This window comes from Stegodyphus dumicola, chromosome 9, assembly GCF_044657685.1.
Source record: "Stegodyphus dumicola isolate Sdum_Otavi_A_Nest chromosome 9, ASM4465768v1".
Taxonomy (NCBI): domain Eukaryota; kingdom Metazoa; phylum Arthropoda; class Arachnida; order Araneae; family Eresidae; genus Stegodyphus; species Stegodyphus dumicola.
Window position 1 is genome coordinate 56131936 of NC_140776.1, and position 24140 is coordinate 56156075.

The 24140-nt window shown below is 33.3% G+C and overlaps 2 protein-coding genes across 3 annotated transcripts in view; one reads left to right on the forward strand and one right to left on the reverse strand.

Moving 5' to 3' along the window:
- Positions 1-24140, forward strand: part of LOC118183921 (uncharacterized) — a 158346-nt gene that overhangs the window by 2214 nt on the left and 131992 nt on the right. The gene's annotated exons all lie outside the window — the stretch shown is intronic.
- On the reverse strand, positions 1473-22766 carry LOC118183920 (uncharacterized). Of its 2 annotated transcripts, none has more exons than XM_035353534.2 (2): positions 22594-22766; positions 1473-2919 (listed from the first exon to the last, which is right to left on the reverse strand). In XM_035353534.2, the coding sequence occupies exon 2, from the start codon at positions 2836-2838 to the stop codon at positions 1771-1773; it is 1068 nt and encodes a 355-aa protein (XP_035209425.1). In that variant the 5' UTR covers positions 2839-2919; positions 22594-22766; the 3' UTR covers positions 1473-1770. The 2 variants fall into 2 exon arrangements, with proteins under 2 accessions (XP_035209425.1, XP_035209426.1); XM_035353535.2 differs by lacking the exon at positions 22594-22766 and adding an exon at positions 17134-17271.

The window sequence follows — 24140 nt, forward strand, 5'->3', positions numbered from 1 at the left end:
TTTCCGAAACTTTCAACTCCGGCATCGTGTGATGATAATCTTCATCTTTACATGGAAATTTCGTTTTCTGGATTCAGTTCTAATCATTTAACAAATTTCTAAAAAGAATTTTTCTTACCTAGAATTTTAAGACGACGTACTTTTCGACGAAATATCACATCTGACATACGAGTTTAAAAATGGACAGAATCCACGGCCAGAGTATTTATTTCCTTATGAATTTGATTTTAAAGGAAAATTTTGGGTAGCAAATGAATTTAAGCTTAATATTCAAAAGTCTAAGGTTTTATTATATTTAATAATTAATCTAAACGAAACCGGACAAAATCAACCAATTAAAGATGGCTTCTTTCTTCGAAGTAAAATCCTACTTCATATACCAGCACTTAAGCACTGGAATATTCGCTAGAACATTAATTAAAGTTAGTATTGTTATGTCTGGGATTTGGCTTAAATACACCTAAATCAAAATGGCGATCAGCTTTGAGCTTCCGTAAGAAAAAAATTCTCAGGATATCAAATCTGACAGAAAAGTTATAAGAAATAATTATTGGTTTCGTTTGCGCCCCAAACATTGTTTTAAGAACACTATTAAGATTTTTCGTATAATTTCGTCTTCCATAAAAATAGATCATTTAGAAGATTTCAAATAAAACGCCTCATTGAGAAAATAATTCTTTGTGCACTTATTTTCATGAACGTGCGGACTTTAGGTCCGTTTCCTTCCAGCTTTTTAAAAAATTTTTAATTTTAAGAAAGTTGGGATTATCTATTTTCAGGTGTTGTGTCTCAAAATCATATGCATTGTACTCAATACTGCGACTCCATATAATCTATAGAGACCATTGAACTCTTAATTTCAGAGGATGATAGAAAAATTTCAATAAAAAGAAGAATTCTAGGAACATACATTCATAACACAAGCGTGGAATAGATGCAGAAAACAAATGTTCCAATAATGAACACTTCATTTGGAGAATATTTATAATATGATTCGCATTACCCGGGTTTTTTCACCTCGTAGTAACGCTTCTTATAAAACAGAACCGGGAAATATTAATTTAAAGTTAATTGTGAAGAATATGAAAATCTCACAAATATCAATTTGTTGGAATTCTTATCTCATTCAATTAGGAAACTATCTTGAGTTTAAAATTTTAGAGATTCGAAATACTTTTGGAAGTACGCACAAAGCATTTTCTATTTAACAAAGCATTTTTGCATATATTTGATGAGTGTATAAGGTTATTTTAAATTATCATGAAACAAAATATCAGTAAACTTTGTCTCAGCATCACAGACCCAGTTCCTTTAGATTTGTTTACCTATTTTGACGTGCTTTCATGTGTGGGAACACACATAAACATATAAAAAATAAAAAATGTTGAAAAAACATTTTATGTTTATAATTCTAAATATAAACTAGTATTAATAATTAATGAATCCAATTATCTCTGAAATGAGTAAAATGCTTAACAAAAATTTCAATTTATTACTGAAGCTTTTCCCTAAATTAAAATCATTTTTACAAAAACAGGGAATCCTTAATGCTAAAAAATGTAACTGGATAATCTGAAGATATATACAAGGAAAAGTTGTTCCATAAGTATTTCATTTAAAATATATCAGTAGCACAAGTTCAACTTGACTAAAATAGCTCCAACGTGTATTTAGAAATGGACATTGGCACATAGTTTGATAGCAGCATTAAAAACACTTGGAAGTTTCGAAAAGGAGAGAGTGCGTTACATTTTAACCTTTATATGCACCCTAACCTCTCACGCACCTTCCATTTACCATGGAGTACCCTGGCAAAGCACATACAAGCGGCCGGCACTTCTTGAAAAATGGATCATATTTCTGTCCAGACGAGCAAGAAGGTACTGGCTGTCTGGATACCCCCACCTGGTCTCCATCGCTTTGGTTAATGTCCAGTAAAAGGGCGAAAGATAGTGGCCTCCTCCCCTTGCCTGAAATTCCTTTATCACAAAATAGAGCGTCCACACTTATACCGTTGCAGAGCGCGCAATGTGGATTCCTGAAAGCTTCATCATCATCTCCAGTCTTGTAGACCATCGCCAAATACGACTCGCAAGCTCTTTTCACTGGAAGTCGCCTCCAGCTGGGGGGGCAGGTGGACACTATATTTGCTCGGCATAATCTGACGTCATTCCTGACGTAGGAAGGCATATCAAAAATCAGTTTACATGAATGAAATTGCTCAGTGTCATTGTTGAGTTCCACCCCCCATTCATTTAAGTCGGACCTGTACTTGAGGTTGCTCCATATGTAATTGTCGGTGGCTTCTGAGATATATTCGAGACTTTCACAGTTAAGCAAAATCAACCACGATGTGAGGCTAGATGAGGAAACAAGGTTGCATTCCGCGCAATATCTGTTCTTGTAAGTTACGTGTAGAGATGCGTCTGTCACAGGGACGGACAACAGAGGGTCACTGATGTCATCGTCACTCTGACATTTGCGCTGTACTTCCTGGCTTCCAGAATAATCGCGAGAACACTTGTTCACGACGTAAACTCCCGTATTGGGCTCATTTCCAAAAGGCATGCAAGTCCATCGACTCCACTGAGAGCTGGAGCCTCTGGTTGATGACCGGTAAGTAGAGTCAATGCAACAGTCATTAAATATCGAACATGAGCGATCACATTCGCAATTTGTTTCGTTAAATGATGTGTGTCTAGTCGGCGAAGTGCAACTGTCATGGTTCCTGCAGGCTACGCCGATGGCTTCTAAATCACTGTAGTCGAGGGAATGTACATTCAATATAGACGCAAATGTGAAAGTTAAAAATTTAAGAAAGGATTTTCCTCTTTTCATTTTGATTTGCAGTATTACGTTATTTTCAAATTTCCAGTTCAAAAATTAAAGATTCCAGAATAGGATGACGAAGTGGCCAATCTGAAAAACAAATAAGAATCATTAAAATTTTTATCATTGCATATTGTTAAAATATAGACGCTGACATACCATTTTAGATTAAATTTTGGGCCAAAAAGCTTGTAATACTTGGTAACAGAATTTAAAACGATTGGTATAATTTTAATTCAGTTCTTTGAACGGCGCTAGGTTGAATTAAAACAACCATTTCCCAAAATTCAGTTCAGAGGTTTGGAAATTTATTGAAACCATCTAAATAAGGTAAAATTTTTAAAAACATACATCTCTAAATACGTAAAATACGGGTTCTAGATTTTAGTAGCGTACTCAAAATATAGATGCATTAATTCTACTAGCGTCTCAAGTTTGATGTCCCTAGTTATTTTTTGATATTTGTAATATCTTTCACTAAGTGTTTGTATATTTTATAACTGAAATATTTTCTTTGTATTTAAATGCTTCATTTTATTTATTAAATTAGGTTTTAATTATTATCTCTAGAATAAATTCCATCTTTTAAATGTTCCATAAATGCGCTACATGCTTTTGAGAATTTTCTAACTGCTGGCTCCTATTTACACATGAGGAATTCGCAAAACTCTTATCCATGCAGTCTGTTAAATTGCCAGGAATTCAAGTTTGAAAGGACCAATTTTCAGCTTTAATAATTCGGTCATTATTTTGTTACCTGGGAAATAGATTCATGCGAAACTGATCTGCAAGGTGATTTTTGTAAAAGTAAATATATTTGGATATTAAAATGAATTTTCACAGTTTATACAATTAAGTTATTTTACAGAAAACTTTGAAGAACAGAGCATGGTTTTATTTAATGTTTAATACTAATATTCGTCGTGTATAAGCATAGTTTAAAAAATTCATGCTTTCATTGTCAAAGAAAGTTAGTCACAATAAACTGCCCTTCAAAAGTTAAGGAATAGCATGTTTTTCAAAGATTACTATTACAAAAATGTCAGTAATGCTTAAATTCATAGTTCTTTTTTACGAGTTACACGCACATTCATAAAACCTGCAGACCATTTTTTCTACAGTCTGCTCTTTCATTGAATGAAACATCTGCTTGTCGGTCATATTTGGAATGGCGAGTTATCGTCTTGTAGGCGTGGTAATTAACGCCAAACAAACCTTGTAGGCTTTCAGTACAGCGAAGAGAAACTTTTATTTCATTCGATAATTTATTTTATGAATGAAAGCTACGGGGAATTGTGTGAAATATATTTTAAATAACCTACTGATCTTATTAATAGTTTATTTGTATTTGAATTTAAACTGTTAAAAGTACGATAATTGTTTGCAAGAAAATGTGTTTACAATCAATCAATTCAATAAACATTTAAGGGCGTCGGATACCTATTCTTTAAGCCTAAATTATGAGTAAGTATAACTAAAATTATATTTTATTCCATTATGCTCTGTTTCTATTGAAACGCTTTTCGGGATCGTGGATCATAATCTTGCTACTAGTACCTACTACAAAAAGTACAAACCAGTAGATAAAAAAATAAGGTGTTGTGTGTGGTGTATTTAATTATGGCAAAGCACACTAGGGCTATCTGCCTAAGAGGAGGAATGCCTTCGTGGAGGACTTTCTAAGGGAAACTGGCTCGTATACACGTTACACATGGGGAAAACCACGAAAACGCCCATGCAGCCAGCCCGTTCGCGGGATTCGAACCTTGGACCGAACTACCAGTGATAAAAAAATAAGAAAAATTAGAATTAACAAAAATAGAGAAAATGAAGGTGTTAAATTTTTAACACCGTACCCGAAGGTAAAAAGACCAATAATGACAAAGTCATTCAATAAAGTGAGGATAAAAACAAATCCGTCCAGGGAAGAATTCGTAAAAGCTCACGAGCGGGGATATAAACGGCGATCTAGAAATCCGAGAAATTTTTTCTACCTCGTTACCGTTGAACTGCAGTTTCGCCACTGGCTTTCGCACACTTTTCGGTACAGAAGGCTGATATACAAATAGTATAGGCGATGAATCATAGTCGCGAAGTACAAGATTCTGTAACCCTACGTTACCTGTTTTAACCAATCGGACCAAACAGTAGAAGAAACGGTCTGTAAGCTTTGTGAATATGCGAGTTACACGAATATGCTCTTGTGGAATTTCTCTCCAACAGAAGAAACTGCAGTTACATTTCTGCTGAAATAGAGTATTTTGCCACAAAATAGATAAGTTGTTTTGGAACAAGTAAAAGCCTGAATCTTTTCTAAAAGTGGTCACCACAACAAATGAAACAAAAAACCTGGTCATAAGTAGGTTTATTGATTTATTTTTAGGATAAATATTCAGTTTTAAGATGTAAAATATGTATCCAATTGTTTTTTGGAAATTATAAGTCGTCATTCGTATTCTTTTGCAGAAAATCGCTAAATTGCGCCAAGTTGTTTGCGTTAATATTATAAGTACGAAAATTAACATTGGCCATGTGGATAAGAGTGCTGAAATCTTCATTGAAGTAGCTTGATACGATAATGAGCTTCAATGAATAAGCTAGTTGCAAGAGCGTTTTCGAGGTAACATGAATGCAAACGAATTTACCTCATTCAGAAATTTTCAGAGAGATCCTTCACATTAGGCAGAAATTCTATTGTTCTACTGAAACTGATCAACAAACCAAAAGGTTTCCTAAAGTTTAAATATAATTCTCTCTCACGTAAGTTATTAAATTATCTGGTGAATCAGGCGATATTAAAACAAATGCGATACTGCTACAACAAAGCTGAAAACCACGTTCGTTATTTATTTATTGAAATATATGGTTCTTAATCCATCCCATTCACAAGAATTAACATCTAATTCACAAAATTAAAATCAAATATCTCTTCAACTTTTGAATTCTTTGCAGTTATTGTGTACAAGCGCAGAAGGTAATTTCGAAGTTGTCCAAATACCGAGTACATAAGCCGAAAAGATTTGATACCAAATGTTCTTGTGTGAATATATTACACCTTTAGGTATAGAATAAGGAATAGTTTGCTAAGAGAAATCACAGGAGGGTAATCTGCTTGCGGAGAGGATGCCTTCGTGGAGAACTTCCTACGAGAAAATATCTGGCATTACACATAAGGAAAACTATAAAAACGAGCATAGTAGTACAACCAACCCGTTTGTCGGGTCCAGAACCTGGTTGAACCCGGCTTAGAGCAGAGAAACGTCGAATAACTGCGAAATCTTAATAACAATCATATGATCATACTTTTTTCAAAGGCAGTGCCTGTACGGTATATTATAGTAAATGAATGCCTGCTTTTAAATATGTAAAATACTCTTTATTATGTTAAAGATTGATATTTTTAAACTTATGTATTCTTTGATACGGTTTTCGAAAAGTAATTGTTGGTCTTTATTTCTTCACCGATCAAGAGTTGATACAATATTCTTATGAGATCTTCGTCTTGGTTTTATGCAACTCCGATTAATCTAGGTCAGTTTAGATTTTGTAAGAATGCTATGAGTTGACTGGCGCAAGCTTTAGTTAATTTTGTAAGATAAATACGAATTCAAACTTTGAGATAAAGTTTGTTCCTAAATTTATAATTTTTTTAAAAAAATTTACTTATTCGGTTTCTATTTTCATTTCCAATTCACATACTACCGTTTTCCTGCCCTACACAATCTTCCTCAGATAGGAGAATAAATGATTTTCGAATTAAAAGACGACGACACATTTCTCAAGAACATTGTTACACATTTAATGAAATTAAATTACTGCAAGCAACAATATAAATTAAAAATAATTCTAAAAGCAGCATTGTTATTCTTCAGAGAAGAAGCCAACAATGAAAAGTCAGAAAATAGCTGATTTATTTCATTGTTTGTTTGGACTCATTCTGATTGCGAAGTGTGTAAATTTTAACGCAAAAATATTATTTCGTAAAATTAAATTAACAGAATTGTTTTCAAACCAAGGCTGCATAATGATTTAGTACATAAAGGGTTAATTAATAATTAACCCTCGCTTTAACCAGAAATCAAAAATACACAATTTTGAACATACTATGGTAAGAGGAACTCATTCCTTTAATGGAGTGCTTCTACTCGAGAGTAGTGCTGTGAAATCCAAGTTTTTAAATAAAAATATGATTTCAGCATCATTTCCACGGAAACAACAAATCAATGTCATATTTAGGAATAAAGATTTCCGTCATAGAACAAAGGAGATAATGAGAGATCACGATGCAGAGGACAGCAACAAGGATATGATTTCGAATGTTAAACAAAAAAGAAGTCAACGAGAACCAAATTTACTACCTAGTAGCAGCGAAATTTTTGGAAAAGAATCTTTCGGAAAAAATAACTCAAAACTGCTTAAAAACCTAAATGCAGTGAAGGAAAATATCTTAATAATTTCAGTTAGTAGTTTTGGTATTTTATGTTTTCTTGTATTTTTAATTGCTTTGTATTTCTACACAGCTTCAAGCAAGTCACATAAGGAAAAAGAAAAGAACAGAGTTAAAACCAAAAGATCTAAAAAATCTTTAACAAATAAAACTATATTTAGTTTCAAAAAGAAGACTATTCGTTATCAGAGAAAGCAAAATAACACGCAACCTAAAATGAAATCTATTCAGACATATAATGGAGAACTCAGCTGTATGAGCGAAAATTTTGTAAATAGTCCTAAAATCTCTGATGATGTTGATAATCAAATGTTGATTTATACTAAACATAATTATGCAGATAGTAACAATTCACGCTGTGACACTTCCGGAAATTCGGCATTTTCAACTGGTAAATACGATCTGCAGGAAAGATTAGAAAAAGCCAGAAAGCTTAAAAATATTGCTGATGTAGATGATCAAGATATCCTTTCACGTACTAAAATTCCCTCCCCAGGTCACGAAAACTTCTGGAACTATAAAGGTGCTACCATAAAAGGTGCTATGCATCATAACCAGTCGCAAATTTTATTACCACTTCCTCCGGGATACGAGCCGATTGAAATATTTAGAAGACATCCGGATATCGATTATATCCTTCACTGCGGCAAAATAAAATACAGAACTTGGCCCGTAAGAAACCCCCCAGAAACAACTTGCTCAACAACGATTTTTAGGTGAAATTTATTAAATCAACGTTAGTTTCTTACGTCTTGTAATGACTTCTGCGACTGTGAAATACCGTTATACTCCTAGGTGTATACTGTAGTTTATAACACGGACATTGGTGAACTTTAGGAAATAAGCATTGTTCTCTTTGGATACAGTGATCGAGGCGATTCGAGAAGGCTCATTGTGCCTGCCATCATGCTGTCATGTTGGAAACAAATTATATATTTTAAATCGCTTTTAGTTCTGCCGATCATCACCGCTCCAATCCGATATCCACACCGCTGGTCTGACAAAGACTGTCTTAAACAAGATTTCATTTTTTCATTCAGCATAACATTATACAATGACCAATGAAAATAATACAAATTTTATGACTCCTAGCTTTTCACGGATGTTGGTGGGCCGTACATATACATAAGATTATGAACTCAAATTATTCCTAAAATATGCACCACTATGCACTTGGCCAATCAAACCGAAATATGTGTGGTCCTTAAGTTGTCAGCCTGATGTCAGTCACTGAATTAAATTTTAGTTTGTCTAATCAATCCATGGATGTGGCGATTAGGTAACCAACCCGATCACAGTAAGTAACCAAGGCCTGTCTCAGGAAAGCGAAGACAACTTTTGCGCAATGCTGATTACCCTTCCAAAAAAACTCTTCGACTCTGCCTTATTCCCTGCCATCGCCAAAGCTACAGCTGGTATAACCAGTGCGGCAGCACTGGGGACGTAGAAAGTATAGCGCTGGTCTTGGTTATCTAGGTTTATGCGGCCATACCTTCAATTGTAGCTTTGAATTTCAAGGGATCTCCAAGAGAATACAACTTCTCACTTGGGTGTTAATACCCAAGTTATTTTAGCTATGTAATCTGCCTTGAAATCACGTTTGTATAGTCTTGTCTAATTACGAGTTTAATTATTCAACATATTTTTGTAATCTGAATTTTTTAAAATTACTTCCATGTTGATTATCTTACAAAACCGTTTCAATAGACAGAAGTAGCAAAATTAAAACCAGCAAGTGAAAATAATGTACAAAAACCGATGGAATAGTAATAAAAAATAGTAATCGCAGATGATTTTGGAAAATAAGTATGTTAATGTTAAGCATATTTATTAAAAATTGTATACATATACATTTCACACTTTATTATAAAATGTCTTGGTATTTTGAAACTAAATGGCTTTATTTTACTAGCAAAGACTATTACTAAAGATTTTAGTAAATACTAAAATCTCGGTACTTTTCCGTTTTGCCGCCGCAGGCGATTAAAGTCGCCAATAATGGTACAACTGATGCAAACTGAATTTCCTAGCTGGTAACCTTTTACACCTCATTTTCGCAACAAGTCGCAGCCATTTCTTATCAGATTGATTGTTTCAATACAGGCATACAATTACATAGAAGTTTTACCAGATAGTTTCAATTTTATGCCCTAAGGCCACTCGCGGTTATTAAATCAATCAAGATTATATCACACCACTCACCCAAAGGCGAAAATATAGAAAAGGCAAGGTCAAGTGTTAAATTCATCAATTCTGATGAGAATGCACTAGCGAAATAAAGCACTGCGGTTTTACATAAGCTATTCGTACGAATTGAAGTAATTCTTGCATTTAAACTTGTATTCCAAATTAAGATTTAACTTGAAATTAATGTAGGTAATTACTGAGATTTTTGTAGCGTAGTTTAGGTGAGATGAGATAATTTGGGGTCACGTGATAGGAGCCGGCGAGATGTTGAACTATGAAAGCATTGTAAATTCTTAAACTAATGCTATTTTTCAAATTTATTGCCTTTATTTATTGGCATTTTACAAAATTTTATGCGATATTAAAATGTTTATGCCTTCAAAATAAAAAATTATTAGAACTAACATTTGTTATGTGTATACTGTATGTTATCGCCAATAAAGTCTGCTTGGCGAGATTTGCGCAAGCGGAACGGAAAAATACCAAAATCTTCATTAAAATTTCATTCTATACCATCATACCATTTCCTAGCAATTCTTCTATTTTCAGTAACTATTCTAGTTTCCTTGGTATGAAGGGAAAAAAACTTATTTGTTTCTATCGTCCATTCAAATAGTATATTTCTTACTCAGGGCTTAAATTCAGACAGTTCCAAATAAGAGGTTCGTAATTTTATTTCACTACTTAACTCTCATTAATTTAATACTTTATTAAATTTTTATTTATCTCTTTATATTTTATTGAATTTAAGTTTTAATTATTTAAATTAATTTTAATTATTTTTGTTCCTCTCTTGACCGACTTCTCCGACGCTGTAGGAGTACCTCCTTTCCTGCGTTTCACCACGGTTGCCACTTCTAAGTACAATTTTATTTGAGAATATTTTTAGTGCTATTTAAATGATAGATTAAGAGCATAATTAAACAATTATAAAAGGCGTCTTTTTGCTGTATAAAATACCAACATTTTGGTTTGAGATACTGCGAACAGCAATTTCTATTGTTTTCCAGAAATTTATTCGGCTACCAAATATCTGATCACAACGTAATCTTCGGCATAACCAGCGAAAGAGAATAAAAATGAGAGTTCTGAGTAATTTAAAAATAATTATAATTAAGTACTTACTGAATTTTTAACAGTTTTCTGAAAAAATATAAAAACACATTCGTTTTGAATATATTTGGTTTTAAATACACTAGCGAATCCACTAACGACTGCTGCAAAGCGTGGGCTTGCAAGACCAAATTTTTGCAATGACAGCCGTGTTGTTTACGTTTTGTCACGAATTTGCCTGTTTTGAAACGCCTACGTAAAATAAAAATTAAAATTTTACTGAAGGCCTTCAAGTTTTGTTGAGAAGTTCCGATCCAGAAATGAAGTTGCACTCTTGAAACATCCAGTTCCGTACACTATCAACTTGTGAGCAAAAACATAAGTTGAAAACAGTTCCTCCGGAATTCTTACGTAGAAGGAAATGAAGTAAACCGATGAAGGTTATTTCACTACGCCATTGAAGCGGAGGTGTAATTTGTCAGGAGTTTTACACAACTGAGGAAAATTGCATTTCGATTTTTTTTGGACGATTATTTAGATTTTTGAACTATTGCAAAATATTTCTCCAAGTGGTCAAATCGGTGACATTAACAAAATGAAATAAATTAAGAAGAATGATATTAAAACGATTTCCTATTAACGGTAAAATAAAACATTTTCAGCCAGTTTCAGTAAAATGATCGAAATATTATAAATGTCGACGGCACAGAACTTTATCAAAATCAAATAATAAATTTAATTAAAGATTCAACGTACTGCCTCTTGAAAGATACCAAATCTCTACCTGAAGTTATTGTCCAAAACTATGGAGAGAGAAAAATTTTAGACCAGTTAATCTGCGATATTTAGTTTTTCATAAATGTCAATTTTTAGTTTATTAAATTTTTTTGTTCATTTCGCATAGGTTTTACCAGAAAAAATAACACCTTAAGCGAGATAAATATCGAATTGCAATTTACGTTCTATGTGTACAGCATATGCACTTGTATTTCTGTTCCTAAAATGGTAAAATTTCAACATATAACATATGTGTCACAATATAACAGTTCGAAATAGCCATAAAATTATTCGATTAAAAATATTAATTGAAGTATTTCAAATCCTGGATAGACAGAAAATGTTCTAAAGTAAATTAGTGATCAAAGAAACTTAATTATATGACACAAGTGAAGTTCAGCGTAAGGTTGAGTTAATTACTTATGGCAAAGCAGACGTTGATTATATCAGCTAAAGGAAAAAGACACTTTCGTGGAAGACCTTTAAGGGAAATTGGCTAGTATTCACGTTATACATGGGGAAAGAGCGAAACCTTCCACGCAGCCAGCTGCTGCTAGGATTTCAACACGTGTCGAGCTACCAGAGTTCGGCGATCTCATCAGCTCGACCAAACTTCCTGACGACAATCGCCACGAAACTTTCAGGAGGTGATATAGTGTGAAAACAAAATAACAGTTGCAAAGTATGGCATTGCGCGATCCCCAGCAACTCCACGAATAAGTCATATCAAATTACACGCGTTTAAGGTGAACAATATTCGTACATTTATGCTACCGCTTTGATTGGTAGTGCTGCTCGCTGCCATACTGCTGGGCCCCGGTTCCAGTCCTGAAGAAGGGTCGGAAGTTTATAACTGTAGTGTTTTGCAGAATGGAAGCACTACACGGTGAGCCAAAAGTACGTTTGAGTGGCTTGGTTGGATCGATGGGAGGATCTTGAACCCGTCTTGCAGGGCATTCTCTTTTGAAACACTAACAGAACAGGACAAAGCGTGCTAAGACTATAAGGTGCTAAGACTGCCAATGACAGTGACAATCATGTGGTACGGTAAAATTCGAGGACTTGTTCAGATGCTTAGTATTAGTTAAGTGAGATAAGTAATCACAAAAACGTTTGGTTAGATCTAGAACTAAATTTTTAGTTCTCTGGCACGTTTCTAGTACATCCCAATCTAGCGTTTTCTTCTATCCGACTAATTGCAATACAAATAAAACTAAAAATATGTATGAATTTCTACCTCAAATAGTGTTCAGTAGAAGTATTTAACAAGCTAAATCAGTTATAAAAGTGCTACAAAATTCCTTACGCATATTTCCTTTTCGTAACATTCATCCATTTCAAAACTAAATCTAAATTTAAATTACTATTTCGGGTTAATATCGCTCTCGTCTTCTAATTTCATTATTAAGAAAATATGAATGCAAAATATTTCATGAAATCAAATAAGACAGCATCATCGTTACAAATATCAACTTAAAAGCAATCTAACCATTGTTAGTTTTTAGGCATAGATAATGTTTACTTAAAAATCAAGAATTTCAAGATATCAGCTACACATAACACCAGTTTAAAAACGTTTACTACAAACTCATTCACTCATTTTGATGAAGGAGAAATTAAAATCTTTATCAGCAACATATTTCCCTATTTCGTAAGACTAAATTTCTCGTAATCTATTAAAAAATAGTGAAAACTACGTTTAGTGTTTTCATATATAAGATTTTATATAACTAAACAAAATATCTACTCAGTCTGAAATAATCAAAATATCTGTATTCATATCGAAAAAGTGAGCAACAAAAAAAAATTAATAAAGCTTCATAGATACTGTACGGCAAGATGCATTTTGATATTTGGTTTCTTATTTTTGAACATGTGTCAATTCAACAGTTTTATGCCAAATTTTATGACAATAAGATGGTAATATAAAATGCCCTAATGAAAATAAAACAAGAGGAAATATAAGTCTCCCAAGACCTTAATATTTTAGTATCTTTCTTATGTAAGATAATACGAAGTATTTTCGCCCTTTCAGCCACAAATTAGCAATCATAATATAGTACCAGGTTTAGCATCTACAGAATATTAAAAGTCTGACGTGAGTAAAACAACCATATGGAACAATAAACTTGACAATTCAAACAGAGAGGATGGTGCTTTCTGGGTGCACATTAAAAATAAAAAAAAAAAAAAAAGAACCTGAACTATTTTCAAAAGCAAAATGAAAAAATAGCCTTTTAAAAATAAGAAAAATTTACTACTCATGTCAATAACTCAGTTGAAAAATGTTTTTAAAACTAATATAAATAACATCTCCCACCTTCACAAACCCAATGGAAATTAGCAACATCATTTCAAAATGGCAAACCCGACAAGGACAATATTCCAAATAAAATCATGAAATATCTTCCTGGAAAACTGTATCTCCAGATTCTGATATATTTTTAACGCCTGTTTTGTTTGAGCTAGTTTCTGACGACGTGGAAATATGCTACCATTATTCTCATCCCTAAGCATAGAAATGATAATACTCTGCGCGGATAATTATCAGCCGATTAGCTTACTGCCATGGCTCAGAAAAATTCTTGAAGGAATTTTATATAAATGCCTGGATTTAATACTGAGCTCACTACGAAATCAGTAACTCGGATTCCGTAGAGATCTATTTACAACTATGGCAGCCGGTTCGTATAGTAGAGTTTATCAGTACTACTATTCACAGGCATCAAACTAAGGTATTTTTATGCTGACCGTAAACAAAGCTTTTCACCTCATCTAGCGTAATGATCTTACTTAACAGCTCATTCCTCCTGATATCACCCGCGGAGATCTTAGATGAAGTTAAAGAAATCATCAAGCCCTTTGCAGCATTCTCCTTAAAAACTGCAAACTCACAGTAGCATCATCACGTGAGTCGACAGCCATTTACCAAACTGCATTTCATACTCAGCAGCCATATTTTGTACTGTGCTTTGATGAACTATCATGCCTCAACGACCACTGAGTGCAGTAAATTTAAACTATATTTAATTTCCTCATCAGACTGATAAATCATTTGGTTTTCTTTTACTGTGTCTTGAACACGACTTTTGAATTTGAAATTTCAGCAAATTGTATACTTTTTTGCATTCTTTGATTTATTGAAAGTGCATTATTTGTAAATATTGTACATAGTTTACTGAACTCACATGTGAATTTACAGTACTGCTGACGTTTCGTGATCATAAAGAAGCTCTGGATTTGACACGAACTTTGATAGCCAGTATTCTGCACTCTCAACCAGGCAGTGAGACCTCAGAAGCAAACTGCCTCGCGTACCAAACCATTTGCTCTCATCTTTTATAGTGATACAGTTATGAAGAAGTTAAGAGTTAGGCCCCTAGATGGATTCATTAAATGACCTGGTAAGTGCAGGGTAATTCCCTGCCATACACCAGAATAAGACATCAATGCATCACCCGCGAATTGATTCTCAAATTCTTTCATCACCAGCAGAACGTTCAACTGAGGAGTTCCTATTATTCTATATTCCGTTGAGGAGTTATTGACGAGCAGAAGTACTAATGCTAGCGTCCCTCAAGGGTCAACTTTAGGCCCAATTTTCTACGTTGTTTATGTTATGAACTTCTCAATGTTTGATGATGAGAGTAACTGCATCATCGCAGCTTTGCGCTGATGACACAGCAATTTTCTTCCTGCTCGCTGGACCTTAGATTTTCCAAAACACGCACACAAAAGTGAATGCACGAGGCAAAATTGGTACAAAAAATGAACGAGCATTAATACATCAGTATCTAAACTTTTGCTCTTTGGTCGTCATCGCAGGAAAATGTTGACGAAGAATTAATACTTTAAAATAAAGGTTACGATTTAACTCCACCCTCACATAGAACCCACACATTTTGGTTACAATAAGCAAAGTAACAGGAGTTTTATTATTACATAACATTCTTAAATCTTCAACGTTGGATCTTGCAAGGAAAAGGGAAATTCATACTTTCTTTCTTCGTCCTTTAGTGACTTGTGCCTCCCCAGCCTAATGTACATATTCAAAAGCCGGCTTATTAAGTTACAAACATTTCAAAATGATTTCCGGAGTAAAATTAAGGGAGAATCCCTAGTTTATTTACAAATACTTAAAATCTTTCATCAGTAAGCTCAATAATAATTCCTATACCAAGGCAATTAACACTGATACCATAAATTATGCAGAATGGACTTCTAAATGTACATTTCAATCAAAGATCGTGTGCTACTCATATTATAACGTATGACATTTAATAAAACATTCGTGTTTACCTACCTACACGGATATTATTTCATACATTCCTCTGTGTTTTGATTTTTCACTAATACATTTGAGCCATTGTTTACTCGAATGGAGTAGATAAAAGGATTAGGCATATTTCCCAGCAGCATTCTCTGCTTCAATATTGGGCAGGTTTTGATTACACGTACATTTCCTTACAGCACTTCGCCTTTTTCATACCATTATACTAAAATTAATTCTCCACTTTACATATCAGAGTGCAATCGACGGTATACTATAGCTCACAGCATAGGCCTTGAAAAATAACTTGCAAGTGAAAGTAGTTTCTATTTGCGGTAATTTAAGCAAGGTTTTCCCTAATCGGGGTTATCTGAGGTGCTGGTAATAAGCATGACAGATTTCACGATGATATTAGACTCAAGATAAGTATCACAGAACGCATGGGTGTTTGAAAGGTTAACAAATGGTGCTCTGTTGTAGTAATAAGCATGCTGTACGATTAGCCAAATGACTTCTAATCCTTATGATGTAGTACAAATATTAATGACGAAGGTGACGCTGAAGTAACCAACAAACCTTGACAAGCGCTTTTTGTACGGTAGTTTATCCTGTCGGAACAGCACGATCGCAAGCACAGTTGCTCGAAAATAGAAGATGATAGTGCATTATTTATTATAATTTTTTCAATAATTTATAATGTATTTTATTTGAAGCAATGGAAAGTGACGAAACTAAATTTTCGTACGATTTCAAATTTAAAGTTATCAGAAATAACAATTGGTCATCTAGTATAGATATATTTACACAATATTGGAAGGGCAGTTTCCTGATTTTCTTCACCTCTAGTATGAAATATAAGCCATTTCTCTTAAAACGTCCTTTATGAAAACGCCCCTCCCGATACCTAAGCATGATTTGCCTTAATAAACTAATGCGAGGTTAAGGAAACTTACTTTTGCATTTCATGCTTTAATAAATGAAGACATACGTTCAACTTATTTTTCGTTTTAATTTAATAAACATTTTAATGCAGTTAAATTTATAGTACGTGTTTCATCTGAATTCATGTATTCCGTACTTATGGAAAATGGTTTTTGTTCCATTTATGTGTGTATATTATGCATGTAAATAGATAAAGATTATTTCTATACGAGATATAACTAGTAACGAAACTTCGTGTTGTTGACTTTCCGAGATACTCCGAGATTTCAGAGATTGAAAAAAGTCTTACAAGCAGCTATAAAGCGATAAAAACAAGCAAAATTATATTCAGAAAAGCATTTCGTTTACAAGTACTATGAAACCGAATGATGTCTCATAATAAATGTTTGCAAATGTTACTACTAATAAAGCTTATCCTTTACAGTAAAATTTTACACTTTCCTCAAATTAAGTTCGATTATTTTCTAAAAATTCACATGTTAGTGAAAAGTATCCCAGCTGCAATTAGGTTTTACTTGTAACTTCACAAAAACCCTTAAGAATATTAAAGCCAAAATTATTTAACTTCGATTCATTAATCTATAATTATTCCTCAGTTATGTTAAAAAAAGGCAAGTAAACGACTTACATTACTCTGAATTCAGGAAGAAGAGAAGCATAATTATATATAATGCAAAGATATAACACTGCGTAACAAACTGGACATTCGAAGTGTTAAGACTCAGAATGTTTCTTTCTTCAAGTGAAAACTCGATTTTTAGTTTGAGAATAAAAACCGATTAGATAGCAATATTACCAGGCTATTGGTGTTATGAAATCAAAAAAGGAAAATTTGTCACATGTAGTGGTTTCTTATAAATTCGCAAGACTAGATATTACCTTAAATGGAAATATTATTCACTATCCATAAGTTATCAGTTTCTCAATAGCTTTATACTTGCTCTCTCGTAAGCATATGATAATGAGGAAGACAGAATGACATTTTATCACCTTTTCATCTCGTTTACAAAACCATTCCAAAACACTTTTCAAGGACAAATTATTTACCGCAAAAAAACAGTTCTGGTTTTCATAAATGTATGACGTTTACTGGAACACAGATTAAACAAATGCTGAATGAAATGATTGCAAATATAATACTTATATGCAATAAATATTTATAAGAGATATTTTATTATTTCAGTTATATATCTGTCTGGAAAATCAATCAGCTTACAAGCGGGTTTTTGGTTTTTGATCTGAGGGAAATTTCATAGCGATCGCTTTAAGAAGAGATTCAAAGCGATTGTTCACTTTAGCGATTTCGCGGCAAAAAAACCATTGGTTTGGTTTGATTATGGCTAAGCACTAGAGGGCTATATGACTAAGGAGACGGATGTCTTCGTGGATGACTTTCTAAGGGAAAGTCCCGGTCTAAGTCGTTTTCTTTTTTCTTGCATACACATTGCGAGCCAGTTTCACTCGGCCTCTGGTGAACCGCAAAAAACGATATTCCTGTAGTAATTTCACAGTAGTCTCTCCTACAGTAGGCGAATATCGCAAGCGGATATTTTAAAATTTGAGTTTAAGACAAATACGATTTGTTGATAAAAACTCTTGGAGATTGGAATACTGAAAAAATAGCGCATACAAAAAAAAATGTTGTTGCTTATTAAACAGAACTGTTATACGCAGGGTAGAGTTCAGTGCATTCTAAAAAATGGCGACTTCTTTTAAGGTCGTTGCTTAACGTTGCACACGTAAGCACCATTATCCATTCATTACTAGCGTCTAGTGAATGGCCATACTGATCTCCAGCTTAGATTTCTTACAGTATAAGAATACGTCAAATACACCATCAGATAGATCACGAATGGATGAATAACATAACCAAAACTCTACCAACATAAAGCGCTAAGGCTCACCGAATTCGATGAAAACCCGCTATCTGTTCAAAATTTCTTTGAAAAACATCACAATTTAAAAGACTTCTAGTATTTTCCTGCACTATAACCGAAACATGCATTACATGCGAATAAATGCACTACACGCGAATTTCGTTAAATAAGTTTGCCATGGCATGAATATTTTATATATATATTAGTGCAAGGGATAGCAACAGGCGCTCAATAGCAGTGAGGGATGCGTTCAGCAAAAGATTTGGTGATATGTTAGGTAATTTGAATATAATGAAGCATATGGGAATTACCTGGCTAGGGCGAGGAATGCTTTCATAGAGAACATTCTAAAGGAAATTGGCTCATGTTCTCTGTACGTACGGAAAAACTAACTATGCAGCCAGCCCATTCGTCTGAGATCGAGCCCAGGTCGAGATTCCAGCATTCAACGGTTTTAACCACTCTTTCACTAGTTGCACATAAGGTATGGTGATACAGAAGGCCTCAATAGCTCCAGATAAAACTAAGTTTTACAATCGGAAGAGTGACAAAGTAACTCAGATTTAGAAATGTTTTGTTTGTGATATTCATCCACATATTTTAACGCATTGCGAAATTTTCACAATGTGACTTTGCAAAATTCTTGCTACATTAATTTAATTACCGTTTCACAATTACCATATAATAAACAATCATACGATTTAAATTAGTTATAGTTAAAACATCCATTGGGAGTTTTGGTACTTGAAATTTTCTCGCCAGATCTTCAACAGAATAGAGTTCACAAAGATCGGCTTCAAAGTCGATTCTGCTTGCTGCTAAAATATTCCACAATAACTTGTGCAACTAACATTCCAAGTTCCACTGGCATTAGCAGGCCGTAGTTGGAATATGAAGTATGAAAACACGTGTATGTTCATAATGATTGGAACAAACTTAGGAAAAAAAGAAATGGCAGTCTTAAATTAACTGCTCATTCCGTTTAACAAAATATTACATATAATATGCGGCCGTTAAAAGTGCGATGTATCTCACATTAAAATCAACAAAAATTAGTATGACGTGGATTTAGTGGATTATGACTATCTGCTCAAGGTAAAGGTAAGGTTTGGTTTAATGGCAAAGCATGCGAATGCGTCTGTTTAAAAGAAAGGATACATTCGGAGAGGTATTTCTATATATGGAGAAAACCATTAAGATGAATTCACACATTCGCAGGTATTTCAGTCCGGGCCGAATTATCCGTTTTCAATGGTCTTGACCGCTCGGCCCTTGGAGAGCGCTAAAAGATATATATATATATATATATATATTCGTGTAATATTTTCTTAGGAAAAATTGGTTTGGAATTCACTTTATTTATGAAAACTCATTTTCTGCCTAGCACATAGCTGAGATCTGAACCTGAGTCGAACTACCAGCATTCAGTGGTCTTACTTATTCGGCTATTAGGGGCTACCATAAAATGAATTATGCGTCTCGAAAACCTAGTATGAACACGTTTTTGGCTGTTAGGAGGCGTGAGAAAGGAATGTTCAAAAGTATTTATTGTTAAATTAAAAATTTAGTTCCGTTATTTTGGTACAGGAAACATCCCATTTATAAAACTATCGCAACATTTTCCCGTTCTCTTTCATAGATTACGTCGAAAGATACATTTTTTTCAATAGCGAAAGGTCATCTCTCGTTTCTCCGAAAAAACATTTGTCTACGATGCATATCCTGACTTTTACTGATGTTAGATCTGTTTTATGTACATATTATGTTCTTATTCATGCTGATATACATATATATTTTAAATATAGTCAAATAACTAACATCTGTCTTTTGTAATTTAGAAGTTTCTTAAAATATATATATATATATATACATTTAAAAAAAACACACTTTACATTTCAAAGTTAGATTAACATAAGATTAAATAACTAAGAATACTCATTAATTATGCGCTTGAACGGTTTTTTAAGATGCTTGACCTTCCGTTCAGTATCTTAGATGCAAGAACTGTGAGGTACCTGCCTGCAAAGTACTTATGTACCTGTCGCATAGCAAAAACCCAGCAGATTCTACTTAAAATGGAAGTGAACTAGCTGAAGTATTAATGGATTCCAATTTGTTGTGGCACTACAAACACCAATATACAGAATTCTGTGAGGAAATTTAACTTTCATCCAAGTAATTTGTAATGAAAGAATGAATTGGGTATTTTGCGGTATATAACAAAAAAATTTTAGCGTACGCATACCAATTTAGTAGTGAAATATTTGTGCCTTCTAACTGTAGGTTTTATTGTTATCCGTATTCGAAAGAGATCTGTTAACTGCAGCTATTGTTTTTAATGGTATTTCAAAATTTTGTACTTTTTCAAACAGTTAATATTTAATGTAGATAATCATAATTGAGTTGCTTTTAAATCATGCCGTGATTTATAATATTTAAGCAAGGCTTACACCTGGTTATGGTGCCTCGTTCACTTCACAATCCAAAAACTTAAATATATTAAATCTTTCAGTGAGGACTTTATTATGGCGATTGCTGAGAGAATTTAGGTTAGGGGCAAATTTGTCGAAACTGATTTTTTTTAATAACCAATAGTTTTTTAACGTAATAAATAAAAGACATTGGAATTCACTCATCGATATTGGCAATATAGTCTGCGCACCCTCTGGCTACGAGTTTGCTGTATTTTCTTAATTAATTGATCAACTGTTTATCTGCTAACATTTTCTTCTCGGAGAAAGTTGTATTACGATTTATTACATAAATTAGCAATCACCTGAGGATAGAAATTAAGAAATTATATTGGTGTAAAAATTCTATCCCAAAATAGTTTAACAAAATGCATAATTTAGTTTTAATATTTCAGCATAAAAATTTAATCTTAAATCCAACTTTATTATATTTAAACAGTCAGTCGCCGAAGATTATTGGAATGCAGTTCTTCATATTAAAACGTATGTTATTGTTAAGAGCAATGTATTCAGTTTTGACCTCCTAAAATTGTCCTTAATGATGCTCATACATATTGTACAACTGTTCGTTTGGTATGTAATGTTCTACCATTATTAGAGAAAACTTTCAAATCAGAAACATTTGCATATTCTTAAATTACAGTTAAAAATTGAATTTATCAATAGTCTTTAAACGTAGTATTTTAAGACTTTTTTATTAAATTATTTTAACCTATAATCATACTCAGAATGAGGCAGTTTCACTGTAATGCTTGAGGTGTCACAGTAACACCATAATCAGTGATTACCACTAACATAAGAGATTAACAAAATAGAGAATATATTTTTTTCATTTAGCACTCAAGTCATTATTAGCATAATATAAAATTAGAAGAAAATATATTGTTACTCAACAGCATTACAAATTTAACATCTTAATACATTTACTCATATCAACTGCATATCTAAAGCATAGTACATTTCATGCCTAACAAAGACATTGCTCTTTGTGGTGCACTGATGTTTAGATTCATTGATGTAGAACAGCATTTTTGAAAAACTTACTCGGTGGGCTTACCTAAACTCTTAGAGGAAATCTTACAATTTCGCTAAGTGGACTTAAAATTTTTACGAACATTCAGCGATTTAGATTAAGATAAAATCGGAAATACGTATATAATGCGAAACAAAACTTATTTGACATACTTTTAAGTATTTTGAATATTAAATATTACACTTAAGTTTTAAAATATTTTACAAGTACCCCTGCATAGTCGCAGACTTATTAGAGCTTACAACTAATATGTTTTGAAATACAATTCAAATAGAATCCATATTTTTAAAGGAAAATTATGTATACGCATTTATGTTAACTTCGAAATAAGTTACAATTAAAATAATCTTTCATAATGAAATTCAGGAAAGAATTTTTAGAGACAGTTCTTTCATGATGAGTATTATCTAACACAGATTTCATTTTGCTTAAGCTGGAACTTGAAGCACACACTGATGAAAAACGAAGTCACATTTTATAATTTGCCTCCTGAATATTATTTTTCTTGTTTGTTAAGGTGCTAATTCTGCTTAAGCTATAATTCTACACTAAAAGCTTTATGATTCCGCTTTTAAATTTCCCCTAAGATGTAATCTCATAATGAGCTCTTAAAATTGCTAAAAATGTGTGACTAACGTAAAGGTTTTATGTTTCTGAAGAAGTTAACGAGATGGAAAGCTGAGAAAAGCGGGAAATGATTGACTTACCTCTTGTGTTACATCCTCGAAGCGAAGGCTATGAAAAGTTATTTAAAATGAAAAAACAAACTTTGCTAAAGTGAAGTTCAGAACAGGTTTTACGCAATGCTTGAGCAGTTGATGACTGCAGAAGCGTATCATCACAGTTAAGTAAGTGAAGTAGAAGCGCTCCCGAACGTCACTGCAGCCAATTAAAGAACTCGTCTTCAGCCTAGGGTCAGAAATGACGTATGCAGTGTCCGTTCTTTCTTCTGTTTTTTTTTCTGGCGTTATCAGACATCATTTTATTTAATTTTATTTTCAAAATGTTAGAACGGAAGCGGAATGCGAAATGGGTGGTTTCACTTCCTTTTTTTTTCGGGGGGGGGGAGAAAGCATGACAAGCGGCAGACGATAATTTTTCAGTCATTACGTTCACTTCTTTTTTTTGTTTCCGTTCTCCATTTAGTTTTGTTTTTAACCTTTTTGCCAGGTGGAATTGAGCAGTAAACCACAGATATATAATTTCTGTTGTCAAAATAACTGTTATTCTTTCGGACGATAATACCCCATTTTTGGAAAAACCAGCGCGTGAGTTTTGAATTTTGAGGTAAAGTTTTGGCGCCATGTTATTTTTTTCAGAATTTCCGCACGGAAAAGAAAGTTCTCGAAGGTAACAGCTCATAGTGCAGATAAATACTAGCAAATTGTCTGAAATTTTCTTGGAGAAAAACCTTTTCCAGAAAAGTTTCCCATCTAGAGCAAAACCACGCGAACGGAAATGCCTCATAATATAGGTGGCTAGACTGGCTTTTAAAGCTGTAAATGGAAATACATGAATATTTATTTATATTTTTCTTTCACTTTTCACAAGCACAGTGGTAAACTACAATCCAACAAATTGTTAAAGTCACTGAAAGTAATTCAGCCATGCTTTTGAAGGAAATAATAATCCAATAAAATACAAGCCCCCACCCAAAAAAATCTGAAAGTTTTCAGATTTTAAATTACGTCCAAAGGGGCGTCTTTTTATTGTTTTGTGTGTTACCTTTATTTATCAAATATCATGCGCTTAAACCATAAAATTCAGTTCAGTAGCAATGTCGCAAAATAATTTTAAAATGAGCATATCTTTAGATTTTCCGATACACAGTTCCGCGCAGCTGGCGATAAAAAGGTTCCCCTCCCCCCCTCCGTAGAATGTTACTATTGCTTGCTTTTAAATCGTTGAGTTTATTACTCAAATTTCGTTAAAGGTTTAAAAATATTAATTCGATAAGAAAACAAATTCCAAATTTCAAATTTGATCTTCCACATGCTCATATTCACAGGAAGATTACGTCATTCAAAATTCTATGGCTCTATGTACCGTTGTTTTATCACAATGCGAGAAATATACATACATTTATGCAGATTTTTCATTATTTAATTTCTTCAAGCATAATGCAGGACTCTAATATTCGGTGGCAACAGTTTGAAAAGTGAAATGGACATTTATAGTGATTCAACGCAAAATCGCAAAACGAAAACAATAGTCTTTCAGGGACAAAGCCCCTTTGGACTAAAAAACAAATTAC

Excerpts from the sequence above, each read along its gene's own strand:
- LOC118183920 (XM_035353534.2), bottom strand. The coding sequence starts at position 2,838 with ATGAAAAGAGGAAAATCCTTTCTTAAATTTTTAACTTTCACATTTGCG.